Source organism: Eschrichtius robustus, chromosome 13 (assembly GCF_028021215.1).
Source record: "Eschrichtius robustus isolate mEscRob2 chromosome 13, mEscRob2.pri, whole genome shotgun sequence".
Classification (NCBI taxonomy): domain Eukaryota; kingdom Metazoa; phylum Chordata; class Mammalia; order Artiodactyla; family Eschrichtiidae; genus Eschrichtius; species Eschrichtius robustus.
This window is the reverse complement of record NC_090836.1, coordinates 99,498,571-99,512,888: the sequence shown is the minus strand read 5'-3', so window position 1 is coordinate 99,512,888 and position 14,318 is coordinate 99,498,571. Positions and strand designations below refer to the sequence as shown.

At 45.6% G+C, this 14,318-nt stretch overlaps 2 protein-coding genes across 2 annotated transcripts in view; both read right to left on the bottom strand.

The window, feature by feature from the left end:
* Nucleotides 1-9,337, bottom strand: part of MEI1 (meiotic double-stranded break formation protein 1) — a 67,828-nt gene extending 58,491 nt beyond the window's left edge. The window contains exons 1-6 of the mRNA XM_068561251.1: nucleotides 9,134-9,337; nucleotides 5,880-6,003; nucleotides 4,992-5,042; nucleotides 2,864-2,937; nucleotides 1,476-1,581; nucleotides 748-951 (exon numbers count right to left, since the gene is read on the bottom strand). Of these exons, the coding sequence (XP_068417352.1) occupies nucleotides 748-951; nucleotides 1,476-1,581; nucleotides 2,864-2,937; nucleotides 4,992-5,042; nucleotides 5,880-6,003; nucleotides 9,134-9,304 (730 nt within the window). The 5' untranslated portion in view covers nucleotides 9,305-9,337. The remainder of the gene's footprint in view (nucleotides 1-747; nucleotides 952-1,475; nucleotides 1,582-2,863; nucleotides 2,938-4,991; nucleotides 5,043-5,879; nucleotides 6,004-9,133) is intronic.
* A 12-nt stretch (nucleotides 9,338-9,349) lies between these two features.
* On the bottom strand, nucleotides 9,350-14,318 carry LOC137775867 (uncharacterized). The gene is made up of 3 exons (XM_068561985.1): nucleotides 13,608-14,318; nucleotides 13,110-13,212; nucleotides 9,350-9,453 (listed from the first exon to the last, which is right to left on the bottom strand). Exons 1-3 carry the CDS (start codon nucleotides 14,316-14,318, stop codon nucleotides 9,350-9,352), a joined length of 918 nt encoding a protein of 305 aa, XP_068418086.1.

Here is a 14,318-nt window from a genome sequence, read left to right as displayed (position 1 = left end):
CTGTCCACATCTGTCCTCCACATTGGGCTATGAACTCCCACAGATCAGAGCCTGGGTTTGATCATCTTTATGACCCCAGAGCCCAGAACAGGGCCTGTCTCAGAATGAACACTCTCTTATGTGTGGCTGAACTAGTCATAACAGAGCTCTTGGCCCAAACTGTGAAAAGAGATCATTGTTACCCACAGACTATGCTTTTCCCTGTAGCTCCTGCTCTGAAACAGGTCCTCACCCAGTCACCAATCACAGAGCCCATTTGCTCTATCCAAAATAAGAAAGCTCCCTGCTCAAAAGCATTTGATAGATCTCGTTTATTTATGTAAGGAAGTAACAGGAGAGGCTGAAAGGGTACACTGAGCCTCAAATAACAAGCAGAGAAACTTGGACTTCACTCTGGAGGCCAGAGGGAGCCATAGATGATTTTCCAAATAGGAGACTGACAGGATGCAAGCTATGCAGTGTGAAGATTAATTTGGCAGCAAGTACAGGATGCACCAGGGCATGCAATAAAGACCAGAGGCAAAAAAATTGCTGTCCCACTTTTCTTCTTCTCCTTCCAAAGATGACATTCTTAGGATACCACACCAACATCAGGCATCTTTCACAGTCTGTGCCTCTTATCTACCAAACCCACAGCTTCCATGCTTTGCAAAGCAGCAAACCTCCCCACCACTAGTGAGCCAATATCTCAAATCCTCAAGCAAAACCTCAAAAGCTTTCTCTTTTCTCTCCAGTCCCATGTCTTACCCAAGCAGTTGATCTTTAGCTCCTTTGTCTGGGCACCATCCATGGTGGAAAGGAAGAGAGGACACAGTTTCTCCCGGAAATGGCCCAAAAGCATCTCGGCTGCAACTGGTGAGGAGTACAGCTTCCCATAAAGGTAGCAGACAGAAGCTTGCACCCCCTCACTGGGGTATACTAAACCTCTCAACAGATGTTCCATCAGGTCACCTATTCAGAAAACAACCAAGGGGCCAAGGGAACCTCACAATGTCAACTGCTAGATGACACTCCAAACTATTGCCCTGAATGGAATAGTGATGGTAATCCGCTACAATCCCCCACAATACATGATTTCTGGGAACTTAATCAAAAGGGAAAACCAAGGCTTAGAGAAGTTAAGTGATTTACCCTTGGATAAATACTTTGTGAGATATTTATTTGCTTTTACTGATAGAAAAAAAGTGCTTCTATATTCTAGAATTAATTCTTCCTCCCACCTGAAAGGAAGGCTCATAGAAGGTACTTAATTCTTTTGTGTTAAAAAAAAGAATTGAAGGAGCCCAAGACCAGAGTTGAGAAACACTTTTTTTCCAATTGGCCAACATAGAGCAGATTTTGCAGACGGGGAAACTAAAGCCTAGAGAAGCAAAGTAATGACTTCCCAGATGTACACAGTGGATGGACCACCCAGATGGAAGTGTGATCAAAACAGGTGAAAGGGTAGTGGTAGCTCTTCCCCAGAGGTCACTCACTGTGCTCCATCACAAGCTTGTCTGCCAGAGCAGGGATCGCATCCACCAACTTGCCGAGAAGGGTCAGGGTGGCCAGGCTGCCTCGCATGGAGGGCATGTTACACAGCTACAGAGAGTGAACATACTCTGCTCTATAAATTAGGATCAGGACAGATCTCCCACCAAAATTCATCTTGCCCTATCCACACCAAACCCTGTACTGCATGTGTCTCTCACCACAGTCAGTAATCAGCCTCTTTAGCTAAGTGTCTATATCCCCTATTGGACTGGGAAGCCCCAAAGGAAAGGGACTGAGTCAGATTCCTCTCAGTGTCCTCAGTACATGTTTGTTAAACTAAATTAGAATTAGCATATTTTGCCTCTTATGGAGCCAGAAACTGGGAGGTGAAATTTGGGAAAATCATAAAGATGGAATTCTAGTTCATTGCAAAAAAAATTGATTATCATCATCATTATTATAGCTACTATTACTGAACATTCTATTTGTCAGGTACTATGCTTGATGCTTTACAGGCAGAGTCAATAGTACATATTTCACCTTTTCTACTGACTAGCTGTAGTACCTTAAGTAAGATTCTTAACTCTTCTGTTGGGAATTAATAATAGGACCAACTTCATAGGGTTGTTGGGAGGACTAAATGAGATGGTGCATGTAAAGTACCAACATAGTGCCTAGCATACAGAAAGTGCTCAAAATGTTAAGTGGCATAATCATAATGATAAATGTTGATATATATAATTATAAATTCAATCATATATTAACCACATGCAAGTAATTATAATGACATGATTATTTAACATTATTTCTAATTAAATGTTGCTCTTGATGGTGTTAAATGAGCATTTGTCTTCCTTTTGCAAAAAAAAAAAAAAGTGACTCTGATATTATCCCTAAATCTTAAACACAATGCAGAAGCTGCTTGTTCAACTGATATCTGTGACTACACTGAAGAAAGCAGGTTAAATGTACCTTTTCAGTGTTTACCTTAGATGCTGATAAAACCAAATGCCTTCAGTACAAAATAAACCAAACAAAAATACGAAGACAAGACATAGTGAACATATTTCCTTAATAAATTCATCAAGGAAATCTGTATTATATTTAGGAGGATATAGAGAATGGCCATGGATGATTATGCCAGAAAATGGACTTCAGCACACGGAGGCAGCATTTGGGAGATTGAAAAGGGAAGGAAAGAAGCTACAAAGAGTACTGGAGCAGAAGACCCAGGCCCTAGCTCTGGCTCTGCCACTGACTCAGTGACCTCAGGCAAGTCCCTTTTCCTCTCCGGATTTCAATCTCCCCATCTATCCAAAGAAGGGTTGACCCAACTCTGACATCTGAGGATTCTGAGGGGTACTCAAGAACCAACAGCTACTTTACTGACCTCTTTGTGACACTCATCCAGCAGGCAATGAATGGTCTGCTCTAACTTCAGCTGAGTTGTAAGCTGGATAAGGACTGAGCAGACACAATAACATTACTAATCAGAAGACAACCCATGGCCCAGAGTTCACTCTTCATAGCCCTTCTAATCAAAGTCATTTGCTTGTGTTAATCGGCATTAGTCTTTTCTATCTCCCCCATTCTTCACTGTTTTTCATCAATGGTTGACAACTAGGCTATACATTAGAATCACCTAGGAAGCTTAAAAAAAGAAAAAAAAAAAAAACAACTAGCACCCAAGTCCCACCCCAGACCAATTAAATCAGAATCTCTAGATAAAGAGTCTAAGCATCTGGATACTTTTTTAGTTTCCCAGGTAAGTCTACTGTGAAGCCAAGGTTGAAAACTACTATATTATTTCTACCTTCTTCCTTCCTCAGAATTTGCTACTTCATATATGAAAAAAACAGAATTATGAGTTAGTTCCTGTGTCAATAATCGGCGATAATATTATCGCTCAACCCCAAACCTGACCTTCTATACAACTGTTTGTGATGCTTCTGCTGGTGTCTTTGAGGAGGAGTAGAGAAGAGGCTGGCTCTACAAGTGTGGGGAAAGCTGCAGACTAGATTTGGCTGCTGCTGAGGGGAGGCTCTGCCACCTCCAGGGTAAAGAAGCATTCTAGGACAACACTCACAGAAACAGTAAGGCAGGAAGCAAACAGGAAACAGTGAGGAAGGAGCAAGTCCTCTCCCTCTAGCTTTGCAATCTCCATCTAGTATCCACCACCTCAGTGAAGTTCTGGGATCTGATGAGGGTTCTGCAAGCTATGCTGGTACCAACCAGGAGCAGATGGCTTTAGAATTATAGCCCCACTCAAGAGTGGCCTTGAGGAAAATGGTGAAGGGAAATCTCCCCACCCCTGCCAGTTGTCAGACCTTCAAGGGGTACTCTGTCCACATTCTCTAGACTGAGAGATGGGCAAAAGTACATACAGGTCACATTGACTTATCTGTCACAGCTGCTAGCGGTTACAGCTGCTAACTGCGTGTCTGGATAGTGATGGACCCAGCAGCAGCCAAGCCGCATCCTCTCCTCAGAGGTCTGTGTTTCACGTATGGGGTCCTTCCTCCAAACTTGTAAGTCTTAATAATTCCAACCTCTCCCTTTGTTTCCCTATCCCTAGGGGTGGAAGCTGTTTTCAAAAATTGCCACCTCGGTGAAACTCGGTTCGCTTTTGCCTTCAGTTACCTAGTCAATAATTCTTTAAAGATTTTTTCTGTTCAAATAACTTGTGTGGTTTATGTTTCTTGACTATATCCTGATACCGTTCTTGCTCTTTTGGCAAGAATCCTCTCATCCCAGGGACTTCTCTAGTGGCGCAGTGGTTGGGAGTCCGCCTGCCAATGCAGGCGACATGGGTTTGAGCCCTGGTCCAGGAAGATCCCGCATGCTGTGGAGCAACTAAGCCCGTGAGCCACGGTTACTGAGCCTGCGCGCTAGAGCCCGCGTGCCACAACTGCTGATCCCGCGTGCCTCAACTGCTGAGGCCCGCGTGCCTGGAGCCCGTGCTCTGCAACGGGAGAGGCCACCACAATGAGAAGCCCGCGTGCAGTGGCGAAGACCCAATGCAGCCAAAAATAACATAAAATGAAATGGATAAGTTTATTAAAAAAAGGAAAAAAAAAAGAAAAGAATCCTCTCATTCCAATGCTCTTGTCTTCCTTCTTCTTGAGTCCTTTATAGGTAAACCCAGGCACTTCCACAGCTTTAACCACCACCTATGTGCAGACAACTTCCAACCAACCAATATGAATGTAATAAAAACAGAGTTTTGTACATGTCTCTGTAACAGCACTCATCAGCCCTTGTTATTTACCAGACAATCTCTCTTCCAGATTGTAAACTCTTAGAGGATAGGGACCATGTCAGATACAACCCTAGTGTCTGATACAGTACTTGGCACAAGTAGGTGCCCAAGAAAGAAATGCAGAATTAAGGATTGACAATTGAATTTTCTTTATCTGTCTCTAAAATGGAACATTTCGTCAAGGTCTCAAATAATCAAAGCTGCAATTCAGGCTAATATCCCCAGCTTCAAATGCTAGGTACACACAGTTTAATCTTACCTTCAATACAGAGGTCTGTTATACTCCCATCCTCTACATTGCATAACAGTCCTTGGAGCAGAAGGAGGTAAGAGGGGGATGGTTAACAGATAAAAGAGAAACAAATCCAGAAAGGCACACTGAATTCTAAGACTAACAGCAGCTTTAAGCAATGTCCCAGCTAAAGTCTATCCTCAGCACCCAACTCCAGATTTTCAGTAACCCACTCTGGCTTTAAAAGGATAAAAATAGTCAGTGCGGCACAGCACAAAAACTGTGTGTTCTGGAGTCTCTAACAGACCTGGGGTAAAATTCCAGTTCTGCCAGCTGTTAGCTAAGACCTCCCTGAGCCTTGGGGATCATCCTCTCTCCCTTAAAAGACTGTCCTGGCAGTTAAAAGCCTGAAAAGCCTCCAGCAGAGAAAAGCACCCAATTTGAATTAGCTCCCTTCCTCCCTAAAAGGGCTCATTCCATAGGACATTATAATTGTATTAAAAGAAGGGACCTTTTAATCCATCTCATTTTACACATGAAGAAACTAAGGTACAGAAGAGAAGAAGTAACTCAATCAGGGTCACACTCAGATCAGCAGACTCCAGATCTGACTTCTAATCCTGTTCAAAGACCACAGAGACTGGACTTTTTGAAAGATCACACATTTCCTACATTCATCTTCACACTTTTACTAACCTCTGAGCTGTGGTAAAGCCAGTTACCATACAATGCATCGTGTATCTTAGAAAGGGGACAATTTCTTCATTATTATGACAAAACAATTTACTAGTAAGTTAAACTGTTACATCGCAAAAAGTCTAAACTGTGGTTCCAAGACCATTTCTCCAAGACCCCAAAAGCAAATGTACAAGGTATACATGCAAAATTCATGCCAAGTTTTCCTTTCAATCTCACCGAAAAGCATGCTTATGAAGTGGATACAGACTCTCTGATCCTGAGCCACCAGCTGCATGACCAGGGAGGCATGCCTCATGAGAGCATCTCGGAAGCCGGACAGCACGTGCTTCTTGCGCACCAACTTGGAGCAGAGGAAGAAAAATATTCAATAGCAACCAAGTCTCAGCCATTCTGAACCCAAACAAGTGTAATTTCCAAATATAATTACAAGATAATACTGGTAGGATCATCTAAACTATGGAGTATGAAAAAGGGCATCATTTACACACAGGAATCCATGTGTTCAAACAAAGGATTATACAAGAGCGAAGGTTTCTAATAAAGTATATTTACATAGCACTTTACTGTTCACAAATCACTCTTTTGTCGAATAGCTCATTTAAGCCTAATGAGTTGGTAAAGCAAGCAAAAACAGATATTATTATCGCCATTTTGGAGATGAGAAAACTGAGGCTCAGACACCTTCCCAAGGACTCAAATCTAAGTGTCCAACCAGGTGTTGTCCAAGGTCAGTGCTCTTTCCACAGTCTGTGAGAGTGATACTGGGGACCATTCATGAGCCTCACTGAGGTAGGTACAGAAAAATTCATTCTTCCATTCAATGTAGATATAAATCTTCACACTCAATTCACCTCCCTATACAGGGAACTGGGTAGCAGCTGTGCAAAGTACTCAAGACAATAGCAAAACTTAGGTCAAAAAAGGGGTGTGCACCGAGGATAGAACTGGAGCATGGGTACAACTGACTACATCACCCCTTCAACTGGTGAAAACTGAAGCTAAGAAAAGTGTGTTCAAAAAAAGGTGGAGAAGTTGCATCTCTTATTGCCTCTAAACTGTGTAAGTCTCCTGTTCTCCTTCACCAATTCCTCCCACATAATGCATTAAGCTAGTGATCTAAATGAGTTACTCAAAAAATTTCCATGACGTTCCTTCACCTGGCAGATTAAATCCAAGCTCCTTAGCTTGGATTCAGACTCTTAAAGGAACTGATCTCAACCCTGGCTCTCCAATCTCACCTCCCTCAACTGCCCTTCAAACACATTCTGATTACCTCCCCAAACTCATCCTTGCTAATCCTTGCCTCCTAGAAAAAGCTCCCTCATTTCCTCTAACCCAAATCTTACCCATCTTCTCAAGCGTAATTCAAATGCTTCCTCCTCTAAAAAACCTTTCCTAATTTCACTCCTTATCCCACACAGCACTTGACCACAAATATGTCCACCTTCTAAATTCCCAGGAATGTGTTCTCTTATTTTCTTCCCTACCTCATTGTCTTATTCATCTCTATCTCTCACTGTCCAACAATGGCAGCCTCAGAACTCTAGCCTCAGTGATATTGCAGACGTTACCAGCTAGCCCAGCGGTTCTCAGAGTATAGTCTTCGGATCCCTGAGGGTGCCCAAAACACTTTCAGGGGATCCACAAGATCAAAATTATTTCCGTATAATACTAAGATGCTATTTGCCTTTTCCACTTATTCTCTTACAAGGGTACAGTATTTTTCAAAGGGGGCATGTCACAACAGATAAAATGCAGAAATACATGAGAACCCGGCTGTCCTCTATTAAGCCAGACATTAAAAAGATTTGCAAAAATGTAAAACAAAGACATTCCTTGCACTCTTTTTTGTTCTGAAAATAGTTATTTTTATTTTTTAAATCATTTATGCCACAGAACTGTACACTAAAAATAGTAAATTGTATGTTATCAATACCTATATTTTGCCAAAATAAAAAGAATTATATTAATATGTAATGGACTATTATTTTTATAAATTTATTTATTTATTTATGGCTGTGTTGGGTCTTCGTTGCGGTGCACGGGCTTCTCATTGCGGTGGCTTCTCTTGTTGTGGAGCACAGGCTCTAGGCACGCGGGCTTCAGTAGTTGTGACACGGGGGCTCACTAGTTGTGGCGCACGGGCTTAGTTACTTCACGGCATGTGGGATCTTCCCGGACCAGGGATCGAACCCGTATTCCCTGCATTGGCAGGTGGATTCTCAACCACTGCACCACCAGGGAAGCCCTACTATTATTTTTAAATGAATACTTTAAACTTTTGTTATTTTTAATACAGTAAATAAACAAAAGCTCTTTGGGGGTCCTCAACTCTTTTAAAAAGTGTAAAGCCGGACTTCCCTGGTGGCACAATGGCTGAGAGTCTGCCTGCCAATGCAGGGGACACGGGTTTGATCCCTGGTCGGGGAAGATCCCACATGCCGTGGAGCAACTAAGCCCGTGTGCCACAACGACTGAGCCCGCGTGCCACAACTACTGAGCCTGCACTCTAGAGCCCGCGAGCCACAACTACTGAGCCCGAGTGCCACAACTACTGAAGCCCGCTCGCCTAGAGCCCATGCTCCCAACAAGAGAAACCACCGCAATGAGAAGCCCGCGCACTGCAACGAAGAGTAGCCCCCGCTGGCCAGAACTAGAGAAAGCCCGGTAGCAACGAAGACCCAACACAGCCAAAAATAAATAAATAATTTTAAAAAAAAAAAGTGTAAAGCCATCCCTAGAGCAAAAATTTGAGAACCGCTGATCTAACTCATCCCCCACCCACCCACGGCAACAATTCCAGCCCTGTGACTCTGAGAGAACAGTCATCTCCCAAACTCTTCTTGGAGGTCTCCACGGACAAAAAACTCACTGCGAAGGTGGGTAGGCATTGAAGGAACACGCAGCCCACGCTTCAGCCAGCTCTGCCTCTCAGAAAGCTCTTCCCCTCACCCCACTCCTGCTCGGCCGTAACTTCCACTCGTCCTGCCGCCACGGAGCCCAAGGAGCCCCCTCCTCCCATTCGCACAATCAGAAAGCGAAGGAATAAGCCCCCAGGGTGCGCGCGCCTTGCCCTCAGGCTGAGCGGGGACTCAAATGGGAGGGAGCCTGAGCGAAGGCTAAACCCTGGAGAAGTGGAGAGAGGGTCAGCAAAGGGCAGGGCAGCTGAGAGAAGGGCTTACGGGAAGGTGCGAACGCGTGCCAGTGAGTCTAGGCTGGGGGCCCTGGGAGCCCCGGGTTTAGTGCGGACAGGGTAGGCCCACTTGAGGCGCAGAGCCGGGGTCTGGGCCTCCTTTGTAAAGGGGATGCTGAGCGGTCTGCGGGGTAGGCCGCCGTGGCCGGTAAGGGGGTGGGCCTGCTTAGGGGCTAGATTTAACGAGGCGGGTGGGCCCGGCTTAGTTTCGGGGAAGGTGCGTCCGGTTGAAGGGAGTTGCTCCCGCCCGGTTGGTGAGGGAAATGCCAGCTCGCACCGATACGCTAGGCTCCGGCAGCAGCTCCAGCGCGCAGGCCAGGCAGAGGCGTGGGGACATGGGCAGCAGCCACCGCGGGTCGTGCCGGTAATGGGCCCTCTCGAAGAGCAATGCCGCCTCTTCGTCCCTCCCGGGCCCGGGAAGGCCTGCCGCCGGCTCCCTCACAGACATCTCTCCGCTTGCGTTCTACCACGGCAGCACCTTTTCCCGCGTAGTTTATGCGCAAGCGCACTTGGCAGAGCTCGACGCGGGCGCGTGGGGAGAAGGGTAATGCGCCTGCGCGAACCGAATACCAGCCAGTCTCAGGAGAGCAGGGGCCCCTGCGGGCGGGTGACGCGCCGCAGGAGTCGGAAGAGCGTGCCTCTAAGCCCCAAGCTGCTCTTGGAGCCTGCAGGAATTCGTCTTTACCACGCCGAAGGTTGAAAAGCATTTCTAAAGACGCTGTTATTAGCCTTGAAAAAGGAAACAATCTATTTGTGGTATTAAAAAAGTAAACGATCTCAGGGATTCTTATCGAAAAACTATCAGCACTATTATTTTAAATTTACGTGGCACCTTTCTCTCAAACAATCTAAGGTGACACCTTTCTTTCAGAGATTCTAAGATGGTCCCCTTAAAATATCGTCTCACAGAGGGCTGCACAGTACTTGCGATTTTGTGAGCGCAGAAGGAACACTGAAGAAGAAAAAATAGTTTGTTGTTAAGTATATTAACAAAACCCGTCAATCTACAAGGATTTAATTAGCGCCAAAGTGCCCAGCAACCGGTTAGTATTAAAGGAGATAGGTTCAAGAGATGTTTTCTACATTCAGAAGCAGTGTGACGGAGTAGAAAAAGTGCTTTCCATGGCAAAATAATTTGGAAAACAATGGTTTATTTTTAATGGAGTATTATGAACTGATTCTTGAGAAAAGTAGATATTAACATGGAAAAATCCTCGTTAAAATGCTGTGTACAAAAGATGCAGAATTATGTACATAAGTATGTAAAATAAATAAGCAAACATTTATTCAACACCATTAAATTATATTATAGCAGTAATATATGTTCAGTGAAGAAAATAGAAGAAAAAATAATATTTTGATATATTTTCTTCTAGTCTTTTTCTACACCTTTTTACAACAGCAACATACAAAGGTGTGTAAACTTTTCTCAGAAGAATATCATGTACATCTTCCATATAATTAAACATTATTCTATGTTTATTTTTTTAATGTCAACAAGTTATGTATTCTTTTTGACAAAATTTGGAGCCAGGAACTCTGCTAGGATCTAGAGGATTCAAAAGTGAGCAAGAGACAGTCCCTGTCCTCAAGGAACTAGAACTAGTCAAGGAGAAAGAGAAGCAAATTATTACAATAGGGTACATTTGTATTAGTTATCTGTTGCTGCATAACAATCCATGTAATGGATTGAATGGTGACCCTCAAAAAGACATCTCCACGTCTGCTGTGGACTGAATTGCGTCCCCCAGATTCAGATGTTGAAGTCCTAACCCCTAATATGACTGTATTTGGAGATAGGGCCTTTAAGGGGGTAATTAAGTTTAAATGAAGTCATAAGGGTGACGCCCTAATCCAATAGGATTGGAGGCCTTATAAAAAGAGGAAGAGAGAAAGATCTATCTCTCTCTTTATGTACAGGCATTGAGGAAAGGCCATGTGAGGACACAGTGAAAAGGTGACCATCTCTAAGCCAGGAAGAGAGCTCTCACCAGAAGCCAAATTAGCCAAAACCTTGATCTTGAACTTCTAGCCTATAGAACTGTGAGAAAATTAATTTCTGTTGTTTAAGCCACCCATTCTGTATTATTTTGTTATAGCAGCTGGAGCAAACTAATGTAACGTCCAAAATCCCCACAACCTGTAAATTACCTTTTTTCCAAAGGATCTTTGCAGTTGTAATTAAGGATCTTGAAATGAAGATATCATCCAGAGTATCCAGTGGGCCCTAAATCCAATGATAACTGTCTTGAGAAGAGACACACAGAGTAAAGGAGGAGGCACTGTAACCACGGAGGCAGAGATTGGAGTGATGGTGCCGCAAGCCAACAAATGCCTGCAGCCACCAGAAGCTGGAAGAGGCAAGGAACGGATTGCCCTCTAGAGCCTTTGGTAGCAGTGTAGACCTGCTGACATCTTGATTTCATTCAGACTTCTGGCCTCCAGAACAGAGAGAATAAATTTCAGTTGTTTTAAGCCACCAAGTTTGTGGTAATTTGTTACAGTAGCCATAGAAAACTAACACACCCCAATAGCCGCTTAAAACAACAAACATTTATTACCTCATAGTTTCTGTGGATCAGGAATCCAGGCACGGCTTAGCAAGGTGACCCTGGCTCAAAGTCTCTCATGAGGTTGTACTCATCTCAAGGCTCACTAGGGCCAAAGGATCTGCTTCGAAGTTCACTCAAATGATTGGTGGCGGGATTCATTTCCTCAAAGGCTGCCAGACTGAGGGCCTCACTTTCCTGAGGGCTGTTATCCATTGGCCGCCTCAGTTCCTTGCCACATGTGCCTTTCCATAAGGCAGTGCACAAAATGGAGGACAGCTTCCCTCAGGGAACAAGCAAGAGAATTGAGAGAAGGTGCCCAAGATGGAAGCTACAGCCTTTGTAACCTGTTCTCAGAAGTGACATTCCATCATTTCTGCTGTATCCTATTCGTTGGAAGTGAGTCACTGGATCCAATCCACACTCGAGGAGAGGAGAATACACAGGGCATGAATACCAGAAGGTAGGGAGCATTGGGAGCCTTCTTAGAGCCTGCCAACCCCAGTATAAGTGCCGTAGTAGTGGTAGGCAACACATAGAAGAAAAACATCAAAACATTAACTGGGTGATGGGATTATGGATTGTTTTTCCCTCTTTTGAATTTTCTAAACTTTCTTTAATGAGCGTGTATGGGTTTGAAAATGAATTTAAAAATAGGAAAGCTAAATGAAAGGGAAGAAAGGAAAGAAGTGAGGGAGGATAAAGGAGAGAGGAGGAGAAAACCTGAATTGAATTTTCTGAATTAAATTTGAGTTCTGTGAATCTGCTTCAACCTGCTGAAGCTGTCTACAGAAGTATCACAAGACATAATGCCTTTTAGCTAAGAAGTTTCAGACTTTATTGAAAAAAACAATTAGCTCCAGGATGTCCTGGAGGGTGAGGTGAGGGAAAACAACAAGGATTTAGGGTTGCCAGTGCTTGAGAATTGAAGAGGTAGAAATGGTTTTTCCGTGAAATCTGTTCACGGGCAGCAGAATCCCAGCAGGGCAGATACTCAGTGATCAGCTCCCTTCCTTGTGACCAAAAGCACCTGAATAATAGTGTCCGGTGCAGAGCACCACCCCTCCCACAAGCAGCTGAGGCTATTTGAGCATCCTACCTCAATCAGAATTAGCTTGGAATAGGACAGGACTGAACTACGATAGAAACTTCAGTAAACCCTCCTCTGAGGAACTGGAGAGGGGAGGTGTTAGGAGATGGCATTGGGCTGACCCACATTCCCTGAACCTTCAAAACCATAGAGTAGAAGTAGCTTCTATCCCACCCACAAAGTATCCCAAACCCCAAAAGCAGGGCACTCATAAAACGTGTACCAAAGAAATCAGAACCCCACAGGGCCCAAATAACCAATTTTATTAGAGGTTATTTTATCATCCGCTTTGGGAGTGAGCAGACCACTCTCCTGCCTTCTCTGACGTGTTTTGAGGATTCTGGACCCATCGCCTACTTCCTAAAGCCATGCTGGAGCAGGAAACCCCTCAAATGCTTCGTAAGACCAAACTTTTTGGGGGCTGGTGGATTCCTTGGGGCCCCATGTGGGTTCTCAATTTCCTCAAGTTCTTCTGTTTTGGGAAGAGCAACCCCAGCACCGCAGTGACCTGGTGGCTGAAGGTCCCTCTTCAAAGAAGCGTGGACTCTGATGCTGTCCTCCCTTGCATGTGAGTCACCCACTCTGGGAAGCAGGATAGGCTCAGGATCCCTCACACTCAGGTTGGGGGCTAAGTGCTGGGGCTTGGCCGAGTGTGGGCACCAGGAAATCCTGTTCAAAAAGCTCATGCTCAGCCTTGCTGCAGCAGAGTGCAGACTCCTATTGGAGGTGAAGGTGTCTGTGGAACAGGAGGAAGGCTGCTGCCCGGCCCCTCTGCCTTCCTCCGGCTCCAGGCTTCCTCTTCTCCTGTGTGTGGGCGGCTGACATTTGAATCTGGGGGGCTCCTGAGATGCGTGCTCCTTCCTCCAGTGGTCTGCCCCAGAGTATGAGATCCTCACTATGCCAGGAGCCCTCTCTGCCATCTGGGAGACCCCTGGCCTGACCATTTGCCTGCCCCCGCTGTTCTCACTGGAGAGTTCTTGGACCCTTTCTTGGCCACACCAGTTACTAGATTCTGCTGCAGGCCTGGGGTTCCTGGGAGCAGTGAGCTGGGCCCTAGGAGGAGACTCTTTCTGGACATCCTGTCGTTCTCTGAGGCCCCCTGGTGGTCTGACTCTCTTAGGCTTTTCAGGATGGATAGAAATGCCCATTGGCTCTGTCTGGTGTGCTCTACGATTCTCCAGAGCTCTGGCCTGCGTAGGAGGTTTTGAGCTTTTCCTTTCTAGGGGCCGAACGCTCTGGGACCTCTCTGGGGACTTAAGGCCTGGACTGGGGTCCTGGGCCCCACAATGCCTTTCCTGCTGCCCCTGCAGCTCACAGGCCTTGTGTAACCCAGGGAGCCTCACCCCCGCAAGGGGCAGTGGGCATGGTGCTAAGAAGCTGAAACGCAAGTAGGACTCTAGGATCTGCTGGGGGAGGCCCCACTTCAGGTGTGCAATCTTCCGCTGCATAAGGGACTCCAGGAGCAGCAGCTGGCTCTTCTCGAGGACTGGCCACTTCGGCAGGATGGTGAGGGCAGTGGGAAAATCCACCAGAGCTGTGGCAGCTTGCGGGGCTTGGCCACATGAGACAGAGGGGCAGGCAGAGGGCAGGCCCAGGGGAGCAGCCAAAGACTGTGGGTTCCTGAGCTGTCGAGTCAGGCCAGAGGTCTTCCCTGGAACCACTCCTTTGTCCCTTTGTCGGCTTCTCTGGAGTTTAGGTTGGGCCTGCCAGGAGGCTGGAATGACACTGTGCTTCCTGGCAGTGGCCGTGCTCTGGCTGGCCAAATCCTCTCCCTCCCCACTGGCAAGCAGGAAGAGTTCATTCTGGTGGGGGAGAGGCTTCAT